The sequence below is a fragment of the Micromys minutus genome (genome assembly GCF_963924665.1).
Source record: "Micromys minutus genome assembly, chromosome: 12".
Taxonomy (NCBI): domain Eukaryota; kingdom Metazoa; phylum Chordata; class Mammalia; order Rodentia; family Muridae; genus Micromys; species Micromys minutus.
In genome coordinates, this window is record NC_137981.1 from 28,981,964 (window position 1) to 29,006,799 (window position 24,836).

The 24,836-nt window shown below is 48.2% G+C and overlaps 1 protein-coding gene across 4 annotated transcripts in view; it reads left to right on the plus strand.

Annotated features, from left to right (window-relative positions):
• The window catches only part of CACNA1D (calcium voltage-gated channel subunit alpha1 D), a gene marked incomplete at both ends in the record, with an annotated part of 288,275 nt that overhangs the window by 189,754 nt on the left and 73,685 nt on the right, over positions 1-24,836 (plus strand). For 3 of the 4 annotated variants that reach the window (XM_080926306.1, XM_080926308.1, XM_080926307.1), the window contains 6 exons: positions 4,621-4,790; positions 16,833-16,920; positions 18,247-18,273; positions 21,533-21,693; positions 22,897-23,122; positions 23,206-23,413. In XM_080926306.1, the coding sequence (XP_080782432.1) occupies positions 4,621-4,790; positions 16,833-16,920; positions 18,247-18,273; positions 21,533-21,693; positions 22,897-23,122; positions 23,206-23,413 (880 nt within the window). Of the gene's footprint in view, positions 1-4,620; positions 4,791-16,832; positions 16,921-17,185; positions 17,246-18,246; positions 18,274-21,532; positions 21,694-22,896; positions 23,123-23,205; positions 23,414-24,836 lie in introns of all 4 variants that reach the window. The other variant, XM_080926305.1, reaches the window with a different exon arrangement.

Consider the following 24,836-nt stretch of genomic DNA (forward strand, 5'->3'; position numbering starts at 1 on the left):
ACCCTGATTCTCAGTCAAGATAAGAAGTCCCGAGAACCCTAAGGGATGGCAAAAACTTACTGGTCTCCCAGGAGATTGGGCCCCACTCACACAGCTATAACCCCCACAGCCTGTAGGGAGGTTTGAGTCACATAGGTCATTCCCCAAGTCCTTCCTCTGCTGGTGAGAATGTCACATAGGCTCAAGAAGACAGAAGCAGGACCACACTTTCAAATATGTAGATGAGGTATTACTAAGCCCTCAGGCCAAGCCAATAGGAAGTACCTGTTGTCAGACTCTGAGCCATCCCAAAACTGTATATATGAGGCCTGTCCAAAATTAAAGGTGTGCAGGAATTACTCCATCGTCTGAGAGCTTCTGTTATGAGTTGTAACACCACCACTTAGGAAGAGATCTGCTCTCTCGAAATTGTCACCACTGCCTCTCTTGCACCCCTCGGCAGCTAGCCAGTCTCCTGCTAGCTCAGCCCAGCCTGACATCCTGTGGTAGCCCTGGAGACTGAGGCAGGGCAGCACTAGCTGTGGAGGTGGGGGAACTGGTGTCCCCTCCCTGTTCGAGTCTCTCCTTTGCCTGAACCCAAGCACCTAGCCGAACCAGAGATCTCTGTGTGGGGCCACCAGCACCCAGTCCCACACCCTCCCTTTTAGAAGTCCCACAAAAACACCCGGGTACACAACTCTATAGCACAGATGCAGAGGGCTTAGGTTAGACCCATGCAGGCTCCCTGATTGTCTGTTCAGTTTCTGTGAGCCCTATGAGACCAGGTTAGTTGATTCTGTGGGTCGTGTTCTTATGGTGCCCTTGACCCCTCTGGCTCCTACAATCCTTCCTCCCCCTGTGGGTCTCTACACTGTTTCCATCAGTTGCTGGATGAAGCCTCTCTGATGACAGTTGGGTCAGAATATCATTTGGCAGTAGCTTATTGCCCCCCCCCCCAGTCATGTTTTGTTCTTTTGCTAGTCTCTGGGCTCTTCAGCCTCTGGTTCCTGGTCCTCCAGGCAGTGTTGGGTGTGGACATGGGTCTCGTGGCATGGGTCTCAAGCTGGATTAGTTGATGGTTAGCCACTCCCACATTTCTTGTGTCACCTTTACCCCAGAACTGGCAGGATAACTTGGAGGGTGAAGGTTTTATGGACACCATACATTTTTACACCGCCCACACCACACACACACCATACCACACACACACACACACACACACATACACACACACTGATGTCTTTTAAACAACTAGACATCAGCCTTTAGAGCAAACTACTTAGACATCCAGAGTTCACAGCTGTTCCAGTTCCAATTGCAGTGTACACTACTGTAATCTCAACACTCACAAGATCACTTGTCTCAACCCCTCCACCCTCTGAGACTCTGCAAATTCCATGGACCAGAAAATCTCATCCCTCAGAAGGTTCCTCCTAGTCCTCTCCAGCCACACCTTTACTGTTTTCCACAGTGAAAGCTCCAGCTTCAACACTTCTCATGTTAGATCTTACTCTGCTTCTAAAGTAGTTTCATACCCAGCACTCTCTCGAACATGCACGCGCACGCACACACACACACACACACACACAGAGGCACACAAGCATGCCTCTACACACACACACACACACACACACACACAAGCATGTGTTTACACACACACCAACACACACACACACACACACACACAAGCATGCCTCTACACACACACACACACACACACAGGCACACAAGCATGCCTCTACACACACACACACACAAGCATTCACACATGCACACCTTACCAAGTCCAGCAAACAATTCTATATAACCAAAGGCATTTTTGCATTTCTTCCTTTTGCCCCAGTCCTGCCAGGAATGAGTGTTGTGTGTTTGTAAGCTGCTCACAGTCACCTCTACCCTCTTCCTTCAGGATGGTTCTGATATTTATTTGCAGCACAATCAGATGAGCTTCTTTTGATCAACTTCCAAAGTGGGAGCATTTTTGTTTCACTATAGTTGATTTGTTTTTTTTTTTTAATCTATAATGTAATGAACATTTAGTTCCAAAAGTCCAAACTGTATAAAATGATTGACTTAGGAAACACACTCATTCTTTATTACTTCTACCCCCTCATTCCTGTTTCTTGTTTTCTTGTTTTTTAAGTACATGCCAAAGAGAAGGCAGGAAAGTGGGTTGTATGCCTCTGCATAGGCATACAACCATATGTGTGCATGCAGAGACAATGCCAGTTGCCCCCTCAAAAATTGCCATCTTGTTTTATTTGAGACAGAGTCTCTTGTTGGATCTGGAGCTTGCCATTTTGGCTAATCTGGCTGGTCAGTGAATCCCTAGGTTCCATTTGTCCCTGCTACCCCCACACTGTGGGGACAGGCTTATAACCACACATGCCTGGCTTTCCTCCTCAAATGCCTGTCATCCAAACTGGGGACCTCATTCAAAAATTTGACCCACCAAGCTCCTCCTCAGACTTCTAACCTTGTATTCTGTTTTTTTCAGATGCATCAGATAGAAGCATATCTGTTTTCCTACTTCTCCCCCTTCATGGGTGAAGGGCAACGTATTATATGCACATTTTTGTACAAACACTGTTATATTTTCTCTTGTTCACACACCACAAAATTCTAGACCCAGACAAGTAGGCTCCTGGAATGTAACTGTTTTCAGACTTTCTGGTCACTTGCAAAGATCTTATCATTTCTACCAGTAACTTTATCCAAAGGAACATTTGCAACAAGAGCTATCATTTAACTTCTTGGTAACGAGCACCTTAGAAAATGATGGCATTTCATTTAAAATGACATACTCCTTCTGGTCATTTCCTGAGGTTGATCCCAGATGCAGTAGACTATAGGTGAGACCAGGGACAGGAGGAGGTGGTGGTGGGAAGCCTTGCTTTCCTATGAATAGAAGGCAGTACAGGCATTAGCAGAATTCCGAGAAGTCGTCATCACAGAAGGGTTTTACACATGCCTGCTTAACTGTACTCCATCACAGTGGGCAAGAGAGGCAGGTCTATACTTCTAGTGTAAACCAGTAAATGGGATGTTAAAGTAAAAATTTAATTTCTGACATTCTTAGCTGTACAGGTTAATATTTAGCTAACTTAGCTAACTTGTGTCATCGTGTTTTAAAGAACCCAGATCATGTATGAATCTAGAAGAACATTGTTAGTAGGTCATAATGTACATGTAGTGTGGTAATACCAGAAACAAAACATGACAAAGTTCTGTCTCAGGGTCCTTTTAGGTAAGCAGTGAAGTTGAAGACCCATTTGATCTTCATGGGTGTTTAAGAAAACATTATCTCACACAGCTTCCGGTGGGTATGTTTCACACAGGTCTTCTGGGTTGAGAACAACTTTGGCAATGTCCCAGGCTGAGCTGTGATTGTCTTATGCTTTGGGAAGCTCTGCTGGTCTAGAAATCACAGCTGTCCTCTGCATCTGGTTGTGTTAGTAGCAGGACACAGCCCTCCAAGTGTCTTTTGCATTATCCCCAGGAGTGCTTCCCACTGGAGGTCAGAGCATATGTCCTGCTCGCCCTACAACCTACCCCACTCCATCTTGTACATTGCACCTGGACCCTCCCACAACATTGCCTCTGGTCCTCTTCAGAGGGCAAATGGAGATGGAATGGCCCTACCAGGGCCAAGGATAGTCTAGGGTCTGAATGGTAAAGAGAATCAGGGGCAGTGAGTGGGAGTCTTTCTTGAGGCTGTGAAAGGGAGCCATGATGGCTTTGAATTGGATAGCAGGAAAACTGCTGTTGCTGTGTCAGAATGCTGGGGTCTGCCCATAACCACACTTGCTCCCTAACAGTTTTAATTGTGTGCCCCAGACCCATAATTCTCATCGCCTGGCCCCTGTTAACAGTTAACAGTTGGACATGCAGATGGTCCCTTGTATGTAAAAACTGGGCAGTCGTATACCTGACTCTCAGACTTGCCTGAGCAGGTGTGAGACTTTGTTGATGTGAATAGACACGGAGTTGTGGGGTTGCAGTCAAGGGAGCCAGAGAAGACAACAAACAGTTGGGGACACTTGTGTGTCTGCCAAAACCGTCCCAGGGCAGGTGTTCCTATACATGAGCAGAGGGTTGCTCTGGCTCTTCACCTTCTGCAGGGCATGCTGGGAGAAATCATGACCAGAGGCAAGATTAAAACCAACATGAGTATTTTCCCAGTGCTGGAAGTCCTGCTGCAGAAGGCAGACCCGGGCTGTAAGATAGGTACACTGGATTCCTGCCCACTGCTCTGGGTATTCTCTTTGACTTCAGCTTGGATCACTTGGTACCCTTCCTTGTGAAGTGGGTGGGCAGGTATCAAAGTGAGTGGAGAGAATAAAAAATCCCATGATGACAGCCCAGGATGCTTTAGGTCTATCAGTGCTGAAGGAAGTGTACTTTCTAATAAATCATGCATGTGTGTCAGTGTGGTCTCTGCAACTCTGATGCCCACACTGCTGCTTTAGAGAGTCACTGTCTTCTGTTCTGTGCATGTGTGTGGCTCTGCAGCTGTGTTCCTGTCATTGTACTTAAACCTGTGTGTCCTCCTGTGAGACACTGCACAGCAGGGCACACAGCTCGTGGGACAAGACCTCATGGATGTCCTAACGGGTGCTTTCTTCTCTTTGCCTCTCTCAGTGAATTCTCAAAGGAAAGAGAGAAGGCTAAAGCACGTGGAGATTTTCAGAAGCTTCGGGAGAAGCAGCAGCTGGAAGAGGATCTCAAGGGCTATTTGGACTGGATCACCCAGGCAGAAGACATAGATCCTGAGAATGAAGAGGAGGGTGGAGAGGAAGGCAAACGAAACAGTAGGTGCCTCTCTTCCTTCTCTTGAGCAGACAGACCTGCCCTGTGTGCCCCCCACCCTGGGCTATGAGTAAAATATACCTTCCAGTTTCCCCCTCCTGTCTGCCTGTTCATGCCACAGAGAGAATAGTGCATCTGTGCACACTCTGGGTCTCCACCTGAGACATGGGCTTTAGGGTCATATGTAAGATGGCTTTCTAGTTGATGAGGGCCACCATTTGCATTGTGGACCTTGGGAACTCAGTTAGCCCATTTCTCTGTGGGCCGAGGGTAGAGGAAGATACATTTCAACTTAGGGCTATAGAGTAGGGCATGTGGTTTCCCTCCGCTTGGTGAGTAGTAATTCACCCTCACACAGACTTGAGGAGCAGGTCTCTTCCACCTCTGTGCTCTGTGAAATGGGCCCCCTCCACTGTTCTCCACACCAAGCCAAGTGCTTAGGCCATCAGGCTGGGAAGGAACCAGCTGATTGTACTAGGCAGTTGTTAAGAGGCCTGTGAGTGAGTCGGTGCTTGCTGCTTTGTGGCCCACCTGCCTGGGCTCCACACTGTGACACCAGGCAGCTTTAAGTGCTTTCTGCAGGAGGCAAGGCCCAATAATCAGTCAACCACTGGAATTAATTGCTTGTGCAGATCAAAGAGTCTCTCTTAGCACATACTTTCCCCACAGATGTGCTCTTAGTCTTCCTGGGAGCATTTGGACCTTGGGTAAGGGTAGAAATGGAATTCTAACAGTGCAGTTGACTACGATGCTTCTGGTGTGTTTCCATTCTGGAGTAGTTGATAGCAAAGATGAAAAACACATTTCAAGAACAGTGTCCCTCAAAAGGCCTGGGAAACCAAGGCTGGTCCTACCGTGTAGAAGATACTGAGTAAGCTCTTGGTGAGCAGAGAGCCCTTGGGGTTCATGGTTGCTTCCTCTTTAGACTTACAAATTAATATAGCCAGCATGTGAGGTCACACAAAGAACCTCGGGAGCTACGATGAAGATCTAGGACAGATGGGGCCACTTAGCATGGTCTGGAAGAGCAGTTGAGTGTGAGGAGAAAGCTTTCATCCTGAGACTACCATGAGTGAGCAAAGGCCATGTTCTGGGACCCTTTTAGGTTGAGCACAGTGGGTCAGAAGATCAGAGTGAGTTGTAGTGGGCAGGTTAGAAGAGGCAGGCTGTGCGTCTTCTGGAAGCAGAGCACAGAAAAACTAAACAGACCCAGGGTGGAGGGACTCAGCAGAAGTCATGGTGTCCCTTCTAGTCTGGGACTCTATCTGAGCTGCCCCAGGGACAGTATTTTGAGTTGCCGTGGGTCTTTGCAACTAACTGCCTGTAAGGTTGGTGTGCTGATAGGGACTCTGCAGGCTGTAGCTTCTTGCCTGTCTGTCACCATTCACTGCATGAGAGAGGGGCCAAGGCCTCAGTGCGTGAGGATGAGAATACTGTTGACAGGACACGGTGGCACAGTTGGGGGCTTTCTGGGGCAGGATGGGGTATCTGTGTTTCTCACACAAGATGAAGGTTGACGAGTGGGTAAAGGTATGACATCTCTGTTTGCTGATGTGATGCTGTGACAGAAGGGAATAGGCACAGCTTCTCTTGGGAACAAGCCCACTTGAACCCCGAAGGCCTGCGTAGGACTTGTGTAGCATATTGTGGCTGATGACATGCTTCAGGCCCAGCTGCTTAGATTGCTTTCTATTGATGTGATAAAACACCATGACGAGAAAAGCCACTCTGAAGGAAAGGGTTTATTTCAGCTTACTGATTATAATCTATCCAAGACAGAAGTCAGGGCAGGGGAATGTAAGGAAGGAACCTAGAGTCAGTGAAGCTGAGGACACAGAGAACAATGGTTGCTCATTTCTCCTGACTTACTCAGTTTGTTTTCTTATAGACCCCAGGACCACCTGTCTAGGGATGATAGTACTGCCCACTATGGGTGGGACCCTTCCATGTCAATCATCAATTAAGACAACGCCCCCAAACAGTTGCCCATCGGCCAGACTGATGGAGAGGTGATTCCTCACCTGAGTCTCCCTTCCCAGGTGACTCCAGCTTGTGTCAAGTTGACAAAAACTAGCCAGTACAGAACATTATTTAGCCTTTTCTTCATTTGCAGCATCAACCTGTGGAAGCCCTGCTTCACCCTCATAAGCTTAAAATGAAGTGTGCCACATATAATCTAGAGAAAGGATTGTCATCTTTTCTGGTTTTACTGTGTCACACAGATGGCCTCTTGCATGCCAGTGGCTTGCCACGCTCTTGTTGATCCGTGACTAGATACAGACGGTAATCAGCCTCTCAGGTTGCTACCGTCCATCCAGGTAGAGGTTTCTGTTTTCACTTTTTAATGACCTGTGCTATGAAGCATGGTTTTTCCTGGGCGTGGTGTCTTCTGAGAGTCCTAAAGAGATGGATGTTTTATGTGTGGGTGGCCTTGCCTATGTCCTGCCACTTTCTGTAAAGAATGTGACTGTGAGATGGCCAGCGTATGAACGCTTGAAGCTGTCACTGTGCCTACTCTTAGAGCCCAGCAGGTCACAGTGATTGGAGTGCAAGAGTGGACATGCAAGGGTAGCTTTGTGGTTTCTTGAGTGTGCTATCAGGGAGCAGGTAAGAAGTCAGGTACTCAGGGAAGTGTTCACACTGTCTCCAAGTCATAGCTGAGCCTCCAACCCTACTGTTCTTACAATCTACCCAAGGATCTAATGACATTCACTCCCTGGCTCAGAGTCCACAGTTGTTCAAGCAGATGGCAGGGGACCTCCCTTTGTGTGCTCCTGGGAGCTAGTCCCAGGGAGCTCTAGTTAGTCTTGACCTGTGTCAGTGACTGAATCTCCCACTGGTCTAAGAATTGTCTGGAGGGCCCTGTCCTCGGTATCTGGTGCTGATGACAGGAAAGTCTCCTGTGAGCATCCTTGGACTATTTAAGATATCCACAGTGTAAATTTGCTATTAGAAAGCTGCTAAGCTGCTGCACCACAATTAATTGAATAGACAAAATTATCTCAGAAGTTAGTTCCTGAGCATTTGGGGAATTTTCAAGGATAATTCATTTAACTTTTTGCTGAGCTTCAAATTTCTTTAAGAAACCCTGCCAAGTCTGTGGTGGGTGTGTGTGTGTGTGTGTGTGTGTGTGTGTGTGTGTGTGTGTGATTTTTTTTTTGGACATGTTCAGCTGCTTCTTCATGAACAATGGTGTTATTCTAGGGCTATTAAAATCTGGAAGCCTAAAATTCTATTTTTAATCTCGTCTCATTGTCATGATTAGATTTTTAAAATTAAAAATAATGAAATCATTTTAAAAGGGAGCTCATTCTAAAATTCTGACCAAATGAATCAGGGCAGCTTTATTGTGGGGTCTCTTAGGGACCAGTAATTTCCTCTAAGTAGTGATAATTGATGCCCAAAGAAAGGAGGAGAGAGTACCTGCTACCCCTGCTGCCCACAGGAGTACCTGACTGTTTCCTGCTCCCTCATTGGTCCCAGAGTGGTGGTCACTGCCCACCCACCTCACATTGCTTTTTCTACCATAGTCCTCAGTAGGAAAGGTCACCCGGCTGCCTGCCTGGCTGGTGCTACCTGCTTTTTGTTTATCTGTTTGTCTTCCTGCATTGGTTTGTTTCAGGGGTCAGCAGAGAGTTATGGTTGGCAGAGCTGTTTGTAACTGAAAGTCATGGCAGTCTGCTGTCCTTTGGAAAGACTATATTTGAAGAGTGGAGCTCAGTTGGTACAGTGCTTGTCTGACAAGCACAAAACCTTGGGTTTGGTTCCCAGCATCTTGCCAACAGGACTCGGAACGCCGTAATCTCAGCACTGGAGAGGTGGAGACTGGGTGAAACAAAGTTCACGGTTACCCTTGGAGACCAGTCCCAGGATATGTAAAATTCTATCCCAAAACAAACAAAAAAGGAAAAAAAAAACATGATTACATTTCTTTTTTTTTTTTTAATTTATATGGTAGCTTTTTATCACAGAGTGTCCCAATGAAGTTTAGGGGATGAAAATATTCTACTAAAAGCCGTAGAAGGAACAGCAGCAGTAGGCGGCTCATGATAAATATGTGTCCAGGTCATTTGCCCTCTCTGGGGGAGCAGCTGGCACTGCTATGCCTGGGGAGACCGATGGGAGGGCCGACCCTGGGGTCAGAGGTCTGACGCAGTGCCCACTGTCTTGGGAGCAGTCATCTGCCCTGGCCTGTCTCCCCTGGGATGATTAAATCAGCACATGGAGTGTGGCATTCATCACGTTTAAGCATTCTGGTATTTTATTTACTCAAAGGTCACAGGACAGTGATTAGCATTTTGTGAGCATCAGCTGTTGTTCCCGGGGCTATGGGCACAAGGGTTCTTATTCTTCACACTGCTCTATGAGACAGGAACTTGATGGATGAGGAAATCAAAGCTCATGGACCTTACATAGTCTCCCAAGGCTGCACAGTCGTGAAGCACTATGCTGGGGTTTGAACCCACGAATGTTGGCACTCTAGGTAGCAGCGTGAACCTGGGAGAGTGGGGCCTGAAAATGAGGTGGAGTAAAGTTCCACACAGTGGCCCGCTTTATTCAGAGTATCAGATACTCCAGGGGTTAACAAGAGTCACCTAGTAAAGCGTACAGTCAGAAGAACAAGATACACATGGCAAACCCATGTTTTTCCATAGAGGAAATAACATTAGCCAGTTGTAATGAATACTCTAAAGTAAACTCACTCCTATTTACTACACCCGAGTGGGGCACAAAAGCGCATTCCAAGAACAACCCACATTGTGGTGGAATAGAGGTTACAAGACTCTTGTCTTATTTACTTAGAGTTTTCTCACAAGGTCTCAGAAATCTTACACAGCTTTGTCCATGGGCTGCATTCCAACTCATGAGTATTTGAACATTTGTGCCTTGTTCTTCTGGGATAGGTTGTGGAAGGGAACTTGCTGAGAGGAGAAAGCATGCCCTTTGTAGAAATGTGGTAGTCCCACCAAGGTGCAGGCCCATGCTCCCATGCCTTTGCCTGCTCCGGCATGGCCCCCCTATGCTGCCTGTGTACTCCCGTCTCTGAATATGTAGGCTCTGATTTGAAGGTTAGCCTGTTAGATTGGCATGGGTCCAGAAACACAACACTGCTACATGTCAGAGTCTGTGACTGTTTCCTTTGTGACTCAATGAGCATTAGGAGAGCCTTGGGAATGGGAATGCTAACAGTTATGGATGGTCGTGTGTCACTGAAGCCACGCACACCCATTTACTTCTTCATCCAGCAACCCCACCCCAGGAAGTATATTCAGGCCTTGCTTACATCTCACAAGTAAGCAAAAACTAGGTAACCAATCTGCATTCCTACAGCCGGGGAGGGATACAGTTGGAGTGAGAGTGGGATTGTCAGAGTCCAGAGCCTACTTTCGTCACTGCCAACTGCCTTGCCCCAGAGAGCAGTCCTGGTTGGCATCACAGTCCCAAGCCATACCCACAGCCTCTGACCCACTGAAGAGCACTTTCCTTAAGCACTGTCTTAGATGCAAGGACAGACAGAAATCCTGAGCAGCCTAGGAGATTTCTCATTTGGAGGTTCTCTAGGGCAAGTTGACAATTGCCCCCATCCCTTCAGACCCTGAGCTATAGACTAGGAAGAGGGGGTGGCAAACGTGGATCGGAGACCAGTCTCAGGCTTCCTCTGTTCTGCTCTGGGATCAGCTGTTGCAGCCCTACCTGGCCTGCTTGCCCGCTAGGCTGTCCTGTTTGTATTGCTCTTGCTGCCCTCTGCTGTCTGGTAATGGAATTGCCTGTGTTCCACCTGAAGGGGTCACAGTGGCTGATTTGCTAAGAGAGGATAAGAAGAAAAGGAAGTTTTGCTGCTTTCGACAACGCAGGGCTAAAGATCACGGTAACTTGCTGAGGTGTTCTTGCTCTGTGGAGGCTCCTTGCCTGACATTTCTGGTTTGCTCTCCTTGCGCATAAGCATTGCGTGAGCTGCATGCACCGTGTGTTACGTTTGGAAAAATGCCTATGTTTTAATCGCTTGGACATGCTTGGCCTTTTTGCCTTTCCCTCAAACGTGTGGCATCACCAAGATGGCACCTTTTCGTCTGCACTGTAGCTATGAAGAAGCGGCTGAACCGACTGGGGCTGCTCATTTGGTTCAGTGAGAATATTCTCAGCCTGGAAGACACGCTTTTAAATGCTTTTCCTTAAATGACTTTTAAATTTAAACTGTTTAGAAATTCCAATAATGTTATTTGACTGATTTTTTTTTTCCAGGCTACATGTTTCAAATTGCTTCTTGGCCATCGCTGGGCTCATTTACCCAAGGCCATGCTAAAGCTAGTAGTCTCAGTCTTACCTCCAAGGGAGGTAAAAACAACACAACACAACATGGGGGAGGGCACAGGCACAGTTCTCTTCGGTGAGAATAGCCTTATTTGGGAAATAGTTAAGTCTAAAGTTTTATCCTCAATAATGTTGATCATACCCTTACCCAGTCCCCAACCCCTTGGCGAAGCATTCAGGATCATTAACATATAGACGTTTATGACAAGAACTGGTTCCTTGACCTGCTGTCAGTGGGTCACTGCTGTAGTTGGGTGACAGCACAAGCTTGGCCAGCTCAGGGCTGACACCGAGATGGAGCCCAGTCAGAAAGAGGGGAAAAAAATCTTTGAGAAGACGTGCGCCACAGAGACAGCTAGCCAGATGCTCACCAGCTGCCCGGACAGAAGAGGGACACCCTGCACGGGTTTGCTGCAGTGAAAGAGCGCTGAGCTCAGAGGTTAAGTGGGGTTGTCTGGGTTAGAATCCTGGCCTCCTCCGAAAGCCTGAAGAGGAAAGGCATCGGAGGATTGTCAGATGGAAAGCATTTTGCTCTCAGGCCCCCAAAAGCATGAGAAGGAAGAATTCTAGAAAGCCTGGAAACCAGGATAAGCCAAGGATGAGGCTGACTTGCTTGGTTTTATATTTACAGCAATCTGATGAGCAGGAGAGGGCCTTGGGGCCTCTGTCAAGAACAGCAAACCCTCCATCCCTTGGGGCCACTCTCCTCAGCAGCAGCTTGGCCTCTGTAGTATTTTAAAGATGCTTGTGATAGGCAGAGAGAGAAGCTACCTTATCTCTCTAAGGAAAACTGCCTCCCCCAGTGAGGAATGGCCTTCTATGGGCAGAACAAAGACCGACTTTGCTGATGAAGGTGGGGTGGGAGCCTTGTGAGGAGGTTGTGCCACCTTTTCCACTGTAACAAAGAAAGTAGTTTTCTGGGCACAATTCTCAGTTCAGACCTGGAGGCCTTGTTCTGACCTTGACCCACATTTCCCAAGTTGAGTACGGTTGCCTCGCAGAAATCCCTCACCCTGTGTCAGCCACACACATTAGCACAATCGTGTAGCAGTGCCTTCCGGAGCCACGTGGGACTATGGGGTTTAGCTGGATTGTCACAGCATGGCTCTGCCCCCACTTGCCATGAAAATGATACGAGAACAGAAGAGCCTGAAGTCAGACTCCCTGGATTAGTTACCCAGACTTGCCTCTTGCCCCTTCCCTCGGGAAGCTTTAGTAGCACGGAGGAAATGGTAAAGGAAACCCCCGAGTGTTGGAGAAAGCATGTGCTGAGAAGAGATAGAAAGGCCTGAAGAGGGGCTCAGTGAGAAGCTGAGTGCACATACTGTTCTTGCAGGGAGGGGTCTGGAGTTTGGTGCCCAGCACCAAAACAGTATAGGTCACAGGCACCTGTAGTTCCAGCTCCAGGGCATCTAATGCCCTCTTCTGGCTACCTGTACACATGTGGCTCACGCTTACCCTTAACATACATACAGACATTTTTCAGAAGGTAAAATAATTTTAAAAGCAAGCCGACACAGTGATTTGTCCCCAATGACCTTTGACCCTTTCCGGGCACATTTTGTGTGTGTGTGTGTGTGTTGTTGTTGTTGTTGTTGCAGTTTTCCCTTTGCATTGTATTGCTTTGACAACAGTAATTTGAATCAGATCTGAAAGAGGTCCAGAATAAAATATATTTTGATATTAAAAAAAAAAAAAAGCAAGCCGCTCAGAGTCCCAGGACATCTATGCATGCAGCTGCTGTCGTGACAGTGTTCAGAAAGACTGCAGAAGCGTGGCCTACAAAGGCCCTCTTTGGGGACTGCTGTGGAGGGTCAGGGGTCTCCTGGGGTTGGCTTAGGCTCAGGAGGAGCCACTCACATATTGGGGTGTGTTGGACATCAGGGCTGGAGAGGACTCGTATTCAAGTTTTTCCAGGCAGGCCACAGGACTCCTGAGTACCGAGAGGGTGGTGGGCAGTGGCTTCCCAGTGAGCTTCCCAGTGATGCTTAGGCCCCAGTCTCCTTGAAGAGCTGGGAAAATGTCAGGAAATTTCCATCCTCAAGAGCCGGTAGTGAAACCAGACTACTGTGGGTGTTTCTACTCTTTCTGATAGTAGGTCAAAGGTAAATGGATCCTGGAGGAAATACTGTCTTGCTGCTCAGGTAACACAAACACTACAAACACATGTCCCTACTTATGTGATGTTGAGTCCCAGGCTTTCCTGACTGCTTTTCTGGATCTCACTGAAAGGATCGATCTGGTGAATTGTCATTCAGAGGTGCTGCCTGGTTGAACCCATGCACAGACTCGATTGTGTGTGTGTGTATGTGGTATGCGTGTGTGTGTATGGTAAGCACGCATGTGCATTTGTGTATGCCTGCCTCTGAATTTGTACAGCTGACAGATGAGGTTGAGAAACATGTTTGTAGAGTGAAAGTTGATGAATGGTAGACTTGCTCAGTAGCGGTTAAGCTTGTACCAACCCTGTAGTATATCAGTCTATTTGAGCATCCTCACTGAAACTTCAGGTCTGGGTTGCTACACAGGGATGTGAGCCAAGTGGGGGGAGTGGGCTTCCAGCATTGGAGCTGTGTATCCCTGTGACAAGCCATCTGCTTGGTCATCAGCACAGTCATGTCCTTTGCTCTGTGCTCACTGACGGATTCTTCGGTCCTGGATGTTTTAGGCATAGATGAGAACCTTTGAGGATTAAGTGAAGCGAGGAGGCTCTACTCAGTCACTAACCTGAAAGTAAATGTGTGCTGTGTGGTCGTGAAGGATAAAATGCTTCATGTGGAAGCCAGGCCTACAGCCCCACCCTAACCAGGCCTACAACACTTCCCCCAGCCAAGCCTACAGTACACCCCCAGCCAGGCCTACAGTACACCCCCAGCCAGGCCTACAGTACACCCCCAGCCAGGCCTACAGTACACCCCCAGCCAGGCCTACAGTACACCCCCAGCCAGGCCTACAGTACACCCCCAGCCAGGCCTACAGCATTCCCCCTCCCAGCGAGGCCAACAGCCCCATCCTCTACAGGGGGTGGACGGAGCCGAGCACAGGGCTACCCAGCTCTACAGAGCTTAGGTCCCTTGCTCAGGCTGAGGGACCTGAAGAAGGTTCAAACACACATTGTCTTCATCCTCTCCCTTCCATAGCCCTGGTGATATCATTCTGGAATAGATACCCCACTCCTGGAGACTCTGTAAATGATTGTGACTGCAAGGTTGCTGTCCCTCCAACAAACTAAATTAGACAATAACTCACTCCTCTTAAGTCAAAAATACACACGGAGTGGAAGCCCAGGCTAACTCAGAAGTATGTTTGGCTGTTCACACTAGATGCTTCTGTACAGTAATGAGAGGGGCCTGGGCAAAATGACCCTAAATTGGGGTGCTTTGCTTGCAGAGATCCTCTGAAGAGTTTTCCTGATACAATTGTTCCATGTTTAGGCACCTTGCTCATGACCTAGAGCGAAAACTGACTCCCTGGGTGCACAGCCTTGGGGAACAGCTAGTAAGAGTCGCTCACTAATAATTGGTGAAGAGCCAGAAATGTAGAGTGATGTGTCCACTCCTTCACAGTCTGGCTGCCTCCATCAGATTATCTGGGAATCGAAGCTATAGAGACGAAGAACAACTTCACGCACTGACGGTGACATGAGCCAAACCTCCAGAGAGTAAAAGCCACAAGGTTTCGTCAGTTGAGAAGTTTACTTTTGAAAAATAGTAATGTTTCAGTATGACAAATATGAGAATAGTGGGGTACATAATATGAACAGACATGCCCTGAATATGTGGTTCATAATTTTATCATTAAGAAACTGAAATTCAAAGAGAGGCAGATGATCTCATGAAGACTTGGGCAGAGCCCGGGGATTCACCTGAATGTATGTATGTGTTAAGCTACCACAACCTCAGAAACCACCAACTATCCCAGGTCCCAAAGAGGGGGATTCCCGGTGGGATCTGAAAAGCGCTTCCAGTGCGGTATTCACATAGCACTACAAGGGCAGTTTGCAACAAGCTGCTGCATTGGCTCTCACAGCCTAGTCGTGCAGATAGGAGCATAGAACAGACAGGAGAAGGGGGCCGTGTGTGTGTGTGTGTGTGTGTGTGTGTGTGTGTGTGTGTTTGTGGGGGGATTGTGTGTGTGTGTTTGTGGGGGGTTGTGTGTGTGCTTGTGGGGGTTGTGTGTGTATGTATGTGGGGGTGTTGTGTGTGTATGTGTGTGTTTGTCAGGGGATTGTATATGGGAGGGTTGTGTGTGTGTGTGTGTGTCCGTGCGCGCATGTGTGCACATGCATGCATGGGTCTTATTAATGGAGTGATTGTTGAAGGATGTTCCTATGTCAGATGATGAGATTTCCTGATTTGTTTCTTTACCTGTTTTCCCCTCATAGGTTCCAACGTGAATGGAGGTTTGTAGATGGTTGCTTTGAATTCAAGTAAAGGGGACAGGAGAGTCTCAGGAGTGTGATCAGTCTGTATTCATTTGCCCCTTGCTTCTGAAACCTGGGCCTAAAGGGGTCTAGAAATAGCTGCTACGCCTCCCTTAGGGACAAGCTCAGCTCCTTGAGAGCATTCACAAAGCAAAGGGCACAGGGACGTGCCTTTGTGCCCTCTGACCTCTGGGTCTGTGAGTCAGGTCCCACCTTTATGTTGCAGTGAGCTTTATCTCTCTCCTGAGCAGGGAGGGAAGGCACCCCACCCCCAGTCTCTGCTGGGTCTCATGGTGCTCTGTAGGCACTCTAACAGTTTTGTAGATGAAGCTTGAGGGGTCTTGCTCAGGGGAACTGCCTTCCCACGGAGCGAGGCTTTCCTGTGGGTGATGTGAGGTTCTGCACAGTCTCTTACAATCCCCCACTGTGATTCTGCCTCAGGTAAAGATGTGAGTTTAGGTGGCTTTCCCCGGTTTCAGTTTGGGCTACCTCCTCTCCCATCTCCCAGCATAACCAGACCAAGAGCATCTTCATACACCCCTGAGGGTAGCTCCATCCAGGGCCACCTGCCCCTCACCTTCCAGGTGCCACAAGTCAGACGTTGGTTCTGGGGGATCCCTGGGCCTCCAAACACTAGTAAGCCAGTCTTATATTTCTGTCACTTCTTCTAAGGATCCTGACATGAGCACAGGGCTCAGAGACTTCAGACCTGGGACTGAAGCCACTCCGTCCTGCTCAGTGATTGACGAGATTCCTCACCTGCTCTTGGCTCAAGAGCTTTCTTCCTACTTCCTTGGTGTTCCAATCCTGACTCATCTGGGAAGCTCAGGGGAACTTAGATATCCAATCAACCGCCACAGAATGGGCGGAGCTCCTAACATTTGAAAAGATTTTGAGCACGGGTCATCAGGCACTGCCGTCCCCAACTATCATAGCTTGTCTTTGGTGTGCTGCAAAACTGTCTCTGTGAGCTGAACCCCGAGGCACAGAAAGGGGCTGTAGAAACCTTTCCATACTGATGTGTTTGTTGTATACCTTCTCTGTAGTGCTGTGGTAGGGAGAACAGACCTGGCCAGGGCTGCTTGTTTGATTCAGTGTGACACCTAGGCTTCTTTCCTTGGGAAGCATTTGGGCCAGCAGAATTGTCTCTTGCAGGTGATGTTGGCTTTCACTGCAGTTACTGGAAGTGAAGGCTCAGCCTGGCGCTCCTGATAGCCCTCCTTCCGGCTTCCTGAGAGTCTGCACCTGGCCCACTGCCTGGCGTGGCATGCCACAGCGTGCTGTCTAAAGGCTTTTCTCCTCCCCACAGCTAGCATGCCCACCAGTGAGACTGAATCTGTGAACACAGAGAACGTAAGTGGTGAAGGCGAGACCCAGGGATGCTGTGGAAGTCTCTGGTGAGTGTGGAGGATGCTCGTCCTCCTTACCCTGCTTCAGGGATGCATCTGGAGGGTACCCCAGAGGGCAGTGGAGTTCTGGGGCTCTAGTGGGAGACCAGCTGTGCTCTAACAGGCTGTCTCCAGCCCATTGGTACCCCTCCTCCTATGCCAGGCCTGTTGGGGGCGTCCCAGCATCTTACAGGCCTCTGCCTGTGAAGTTGTCCGGCTAAGGCAGGGCGTGGGGAGTGTGCTGTTTAACCCAGCCACCTGCTCTGTTCATTAGGTGCTGGTGGAAAAGAAGAGGCACTGCCAAGACTGGGCCCTCTGGGTGTCGGCGGTGGGGGTAAAGGCTGACTTCTCCTCCCACTTGGGTTTGGTGTTTGTGCTTTGAAGGAAGAGCTCGAATGGCAGCGTTGCTAACTAGAATGTGCCACATACTTAAATCTTCCTTCACCCCTGGGACCTTCCAACCTCACCCCTGTCAGCTGGATCCAGAGGCCCTGCCCTCCTCGGCTCATGGCTCCATGTTTTAGAGCTGTGTGTGCACTACCCTTTCCTAACCATGTGGGACACCATCCCGTTAAGCTCCCGGGCTTTCCTCTCAATGGTTGGGCTGCAGCAGCAGTGGGAGGGGCAGCAATGCAGAATGTGCTAACAACTGCCTGCTTTGGGGAGCCCTGCGCTGCCTTGATCTGTTTGCTTCCTGCCTGCATCATTTACATCTTATTCCTTAAAGGGCGGGTGTCATCTTTAAGAGGACTCACCCTCATTTGGGGCAGAGGTTCATAAAAATGACACACACACATTATTGGGAGGTACCTCGATGGCTCATGGAGTGATTTCGCCCTGTTCTCCTGCTCTGCCCTCTCTATTATGTGAAGGGTGCTAGAAATGAATTTGCCGTCCCCATTTTACAGAAAAGAACACTGAGCTTCGCAAGGCATGCCACGTCTCCATCCTCACCCATGCTATGATCATAAGAGCCAGTGTCCCATTCTGACAGGAGCAGCAGTTGCTACTGTTGAGATTGGGGTTGCAGGCCACAGAGGCCCTTCTGGCTTCCACTGGAGGGAGAGGAAGGAGAAGGACCCCACACCTGTCCATGGCCACTCTGAAAACCTGAGCCTTCTCTCCTGCCTGGGTCCTCAAGGGTGCTCCGCTCATTTCCTGGCAGACTCTCAGCACCTTGACATCTGCTCTGGCCTTAACCCAGCTGGCCAGCTGTAGCCATGGGAACCAGAGTTCTGGCTTCTGTGCATGGCTTTAGCCATCTCTGCTTCAGTGATGGGAGCATGTGCTGAACCTTCCAAGTGGGAGTCTTAACACTGTTTTCTTCCTTTTCAGTCAAGCCATCTCGAAATCCAAACTCAGGTCAGTTCTCCGTTTTCGTTCTCTCCTTCCTCCTTTCCTTTCCCTTCCTTTTTATTCTGAGCTTGTATTAGGCTTTTTATGTTATGCTTTAAATTCTGATCTTTACATAGAACTGGTCTAGACTCGAGTTTAAACCTAGATTCCCACGTTTCTTTAAGTATTTAAGAATGGCTTTAAGTATTGCAACCCTGCCTTGAGGAGGCAGGACAGGTGTGCCAGCTTTGAAACCAACACACAAGCATATTTTTGCCTCCTTGTCAACCCTCCAGTCACTCCTCAGAAAGATTTTCCACAGAAGGGTGAGGAGGCTAAGGCACATAGCAATATTCAGTTTCCAGCCCTGGATGCAGGTGGCGCGTTCACTTTGTAAGCCTCATGGAACCTTGAGTATTCTGTGTACCTTCCGTATGGGCTCTTTTCGGTTAAAGACTGTATGCTTTCCCTGCTGAGTGAAAACAGTAGCCATAAAACTAAAAGTAAGACCTAACGCTGTGGAAACCCTGGAAGAAAACAGGAGGGAAAGCGTTGTAGCCATGGGTCAGACAAAGATTTCTTAAGGTTCATTGCCCAATACATGATCCACATTAGAAAAAATAGAATAGATTGATTCCCATAAGAATTCAAGCATCTAACTTCATTTTATTTTAATATCAAAAGAACATGCCACACGCCTGATAAAAATGTTGGCGAATCATACTTGATAAGAAAAAATATCTAATATGAAGAAGATAATATGTAGAGACGGTGTTAATGACCAAAGAGTCCTATAAAAGTGGAAAGAAGGTTCCAGCATGCAGGTCACAAGAAGAAAGCTGTATGCCATATAAGCACATGAGACAAGTGTGGTTTTTTAGGAAAGTACAAAACTGTAGTTAGTTACCACTTCAGAGGCCCAGGCGTAGGACACATTCAGATACCTGGTGACACCAAGTTCCGAGGAGGGCGTTGCTGGGTGTTTTTGTGCAGTGTTGGCAGTTGTGGTCTATCACACATTTATTTTGTAAAAGCACTTAATAGTTGCTTACAAAGCCACAGTAACAGTATGACCTAGCAATTCCAATTATAAGGTATTTATGTAAGAGGAAAAAAAATTATATGTGCTTATATGGTTCTATTCATCATGACTTTAGACTAGAAATAACCCAAATGTCCATCAAATGGTAAAATGAGCAGACCCACTGTGATTTACTCATGTGGTATAATACTTCCCAGTGATGAGAACGAAAACGACTGAGAGGGCCTCTGGCAGGGCTTAGTGACAAAGGTGCTTGCTGTGCAAGCCAGGTGACCCGAGTTCTAGCCCCAGAACACACAAAGGTAGAGGAGAAGCCTCAAAACCATACATAGGATTCTGGTTTCATGGCACTCTGGTAAACAGAGCACTGGGCACAGAAGACAGACCAGTCACACTGAGCTGGAGATGGGGCTGCGAATGAGCTCATATGAGCCATGGGAGGCTTTTATATTCTGACCGAGTGTAGACCTAAAAAAGAGTACATTTGCTGCGAGTCATTTTATCTCAACCTGAGTTTGAAGAAAAGGCAACGACTTGCTTTGTGGGTCTCTGTTACAAAAGACCGTAGCAATGCTTTCTAACTTGGCACCTGCCTCTCATCCCCTGCCTCGGCTCTTGACAGTCCTCCCGAAATCCTCCCCGACTCTGGCCATACTGACTGTCCTGTTCTCTTAGGTGTCTTGCCTTGGTGCCTTCACCTCCAGGGTCTTTGGCCTGTCACCTCCTTCATGGAGACTTCCGGTTGCCTCAGGAAATCTCTTAGTCACTGAGGTCCAGCTCTTCTCTTAAAGCTAGAACTCGACTTGGTGAATTTGCCACAACCCTTCACACCTGTCAAGGCTACCAACCCCGGAACTGTGCCACACATGTCTCCAGTTACCAGCACCAGACACCTACACAGCCTGTTCAGGAGTTCAGGCTTCGGTCCTACCCACACATAATTGAGCCCAGGAGAGTCAGGCTAGTGGTGCTACGTGTTTCCAGGGGAAACGACACTGAGGTCTTCTAGATGGTAAAGCCACTTGTACCTTGTCACTACTGTACAAGATAGACCAAGCATAGCATTTTGGGACCACCTTACTTATGTGTGCGGGATCATGTGTCCCAGGAACCTCAGCTATGAGCTGTTAAGGGTCCTCACAAGAGGTGTCTGTACCACTTGTCCCACTGCAGAGCAGAATAAATCAAAGCCCAGCTTTGCCAGGTCCAGATCCACTCAAAGCCGCCACACTGCCCCTCCTTTGCTGGCTTCCTGGGTCCATAGCAACACAACTGAGCCAGCCAGATTCTCCTCCTAAGCCATGCCTCTAGAGGAAGTGCCTTCTCTCCTGACACTGAGACAGCACGGCCAGGAGAGAAGGGACTTTGCAGCCTGGCTGGTTCATTCCTGGGTCCTAGGCTACTGAACAGCAGCAGTCTGTGGTCCCTAGCTGTTCACTTGTGGCAGGTAAAAGGGGAGTGGTTTCCAAATGGAGACAGGCAAAGGGCGAAAATGTCTTCCTCTAATTACAAACAGAGACGGAAGGTGGGTGGGGACATGTCACGTGTCTGTTTGGTTCTGCTCATTTTATTTTTATGAAAACACAATTCAATATTGGATGTTCTCCTAAAGGTATATTTTGAGTGTTGCTGGTTAGGAAGGGCACCTGGTGACTCAGCATGAAGACATGGGTCCCACTCTGCTTTGACACCTACAAGGTGCTGCAGGAACAGCTGAGATCTAAGGAAGGATTAAAGGCTTCCCTAAAAAGAGAGCTATGGTCATGGATGGTTTCTCTGCCTAATAATGTCTATGTAATGATTAAGATGCTACACAGACACATACACTAAGCTGAGTGGCCACAGCCCTCAACAGATCACATACTACACGGTGCCTACAAGAGTATGTGTGTGTGTGTGTGTGTGTGTGTGTGTGTGTGTGTGTGTGTACCGGTGCAGCGTTGAATCTGCTCACGAGTCTGTGGATGTCTAGGTTCTCTAACCCACTTACAGGCTGCATATGTCAGACCCTGCAGTTATTTATAGCCAGAGGAGGAGAAGTGAGAGCACGATTCGTTCACAATCGTATTTTTTTAAAGCTGTATGTTCAGACCAATAGTGTATGTCTTCACTTCTGTGCTGGTGATCCGTGTCTTTCCCGCCTAAGCTATGAAATCTGAACCTTTATTACCCAGTAAAGTTAGTTGGCCTCTGAGATGCCATATTCACCCATGGTCTAGGGAGCAACGTTTGCTTGTTTTTCAGCCGTCGCTGGCGTCGCTGGAACCGGTTCAATCGCCGGAGATGCAGGGCTGCTGTGAAGTCTGTCACATTTTACTGGCTGGTGATCGTCCTCGTGTTTCTCAACACTTTAACTATTTCCTCTGAGCATTACAATCAGCCAGATTGGCTGACACAGATTCAAGGTATGGCCGGAAGGTGTTCTTTTGTTCTGAATTTGAGATGCTTACGGCTAACTGCTGGTCAGTATCCAGCTGTGGTGGGACAGGGTAGTAGGACTAACTGAGGTGGTAAAGAACCATTCAGACTCAGGCAAGCCCAGGAACCGGTGTACAGCCTACACCCTGCAGTGTCCAATAACTTATGCCCCAACCTTGAGACAGCCCAGGACCAGGAAATTTGGAGGTGACAGGCACGTCTCCTTTCCACACTGGAAGAGTTACCCTCACTTTAATATATTGGGTCAGTGATTTTTGATTCTGCTACTTTGAATGACTGGAAAAGGGGAGCATGGGGATCTTCTCCATAGAACCCCATCTACACAGGTAGTTTGGACTGCCTGAGCTCTCCTCCTGTATATTTGCTTCCGTTACGCTCACCTGTGGGGCATCGTCTTCTGTTACAAAAACAAAGCCATGACTTTGGAACGTTGGAGATGGCTGGGTAAGTGAAGTGCCTACTGTGTGCATGAAGGGCTGACTTCAGATCGGCAGGACTCCATGTAAAAAAACTAGGCTTGGCAATGTGTATCTGGAGCCCCAGCTTCTCAGCGTACCGAGGACCACTGGGACTAACTTGAGTTCAGTGAGAGCCCTGCCCTGCGGGAATCTGGCAGAGAGGGTTAAGACAAAACATGCAACATCTTATTTGGCACCACCCAGCACATGGCCACCCCTACTCACATACGTTCATAAGCCAAACATAAATGCTCCCCCATACAGGTAGAGAAAATGAATAAAAACTAAAACCTGACCCTGGGGTGCTATAAGAGGTTACTCATCAGTGTTGGTTTCGATTGTTTATCTGCCTATTTACTTACTTTGTCTTTGTATATGAGGAAGTACGTGTGGAGATGGGGATGTTAAAAACAAAGTATAGTATGATCTTAATGCAAAAATCATCCAAGAGTCTAGTGGTGAGAGGTCCAGAGATTCACACAATAAATGTCTCTACCATTTTCTAGCCAGTGAAATTGAGTCCCAGAAAAACCAGATGACTTCTACAGACTCATGCCTGGGGCATACCCGACATCGATAAGAATGATCCCTGTATCTGGTGGGGTGCAGCAGGGAGATGGAATGAGGCTGCCTGTATCCGAGGGAGGTTGTGGGGAGAGATGGAGAGCCAGAGGGGGAGACTGAGAACACCGCTGCCCCCTGTCTTTCCAGATATCGCAAACAAAGTCCTCTTGGCCTTGTTCACCTGTGAGATGCTGGTAAAGATGTACAGCCTGGGCCTCCAGGCTTACTTTGTCTCTCTCTTCAACCGCTTTGATTGCTTTGTGGTGTGTGGGGGGATCACCGAAACCATCCTGGTGGAACTGGAGCTCATGTCTCCCCTGGGGGTCTCTGTGTTCCGGTGTGTGCGCCTCCTGAGGATCTTCAAAGTGACCAGGTAAAGACATGGGCGTGCTGGCGTTTGCTCAGCTGTCCCCTCCCTCGAAGGACTCTGCCTTACTCGCTCCTCTTGACTCCTAGGCACTGGACTTCCCTGAGCAACTTGGTGGCATCCTTGTTAAACTCCATGAAATCCATCGCTTCTCTTCTGTTGCTGCTTTTCCTCTTCATCATTATCTTCTCCTTGCTGGGGATGCAGCTGTTCGGTGGGAAGTTTAATTTTGATGAGACTCAAACCAAGCGAAGCACCTTTGACAACTTCCCACAAGCACTTCTGACTGTGTTCCAGGTGAGCCCGCCCACCTTCCCACAGCCGGAAAGCACTGGCTGTGAGTGGATGGCCAGAAAGGCAGAACCCTTGTGTCTTAGTCAGGGTTTCTATTTCTTCACAAACATCATGACCAAGAAGCAAGTTGGAGAGGAAAGGGTTTATTCGGTTTCCACTTCCACATTGCTGTTCATCACCAAAGGAAGTCAGGACTGGTACTCAAGCAGGTTGGGAAGCAGGAGCTGATGCAGAGGCCATGGAGGGATGTCACTTACTGGGTTGCTTCCCCTGGCTTGTTCAGTCTGCTTTCTTATAGAACCCAGGTCTACCAGCCCAGGGATGACACCACCCACAATAGCTGGGCCCTCCCCCCTTGATCACTAGTTGAGAAAATGCCTTACAGCTGGGTCTCATGGAGGTATTTCCTCAACTGAAGCTCCTTTCTCTGTGATGACTCCAGCTTGTGTCAAGTTGACAGACAACCAGTCAGTACAGCTTGCTTTCTTGGGTCTGCCCACAGCTTAGCAAGGCACAAAGATTCTATCTTCTCAATCACTTCAGCCCCTTGGTCCTCTGGCCAATTTTGTGTCATGTAACTTAAATTTGTTTTACAGCATCTACCAGCCACCTATGTGATGTGACAGGAAGACAAACCAAAATACTCTTTTGTTTGGTTTTGGGAGAGCACTGGGAAGTAGACTCTAAAATCTTCTTGTTGCTCACTAGTTTGTTTGCTCTCTTAAATCATGAGGCATGTTTGCAATCCTAGTTACAATAGACTCAGCCAAGAAGTGAGTTTTGAAACAGCAGCTAGGCTGTCTTGATGTATATATAGTGTCTGGATGGTAGGGGCTATACCTGCCTCTGCCCTTTGCCTGGAGTTTGGGTACAGGCTCTGAAGCTGACTGTGCTGTGGGTCCTCTGGCAATGTCTCATGGGGGTCCGGCCACTGGAGGAGTGGTACAAGAGACACAGTGCTACCTGTGGGCTGGAGTACACTGAGCCCTTCGCCCATGCTCTCGGCCCCTGCCTTGGAGAAACCTGACAGATTGGTTTATGGTGGTACCCTCCTCCCACCACGCCCCCTAGTGTTCACGGGTGGTCAGCAAACAGCAATCATCCAGTCCTGCTGCAGAGGCAGGGAGGGAGCATCAAGGGAAGGACAAGAAGTAGTAGGCTATCACAGAAGCTTTTCCTGTCCTTGCTGCTGTGACATCGATAGATCACTAATCTTCTGGAGGGACAGAGTCCTGAGAGAATGATCTCAAAGAAGCATCATATTCATTTGAGATGCACAGAGTTACTACTACAGGCCAAGGCTGCTTAAACATTTGCTGCTTGCAACCATTTTTTTTTTTTTTTTAACCCAAGAAGATTTTTATGTTATATATATTGATATATCCATGTGTACATGTTTGTGCATGTGTGTGTGTGTGTGTGTGTG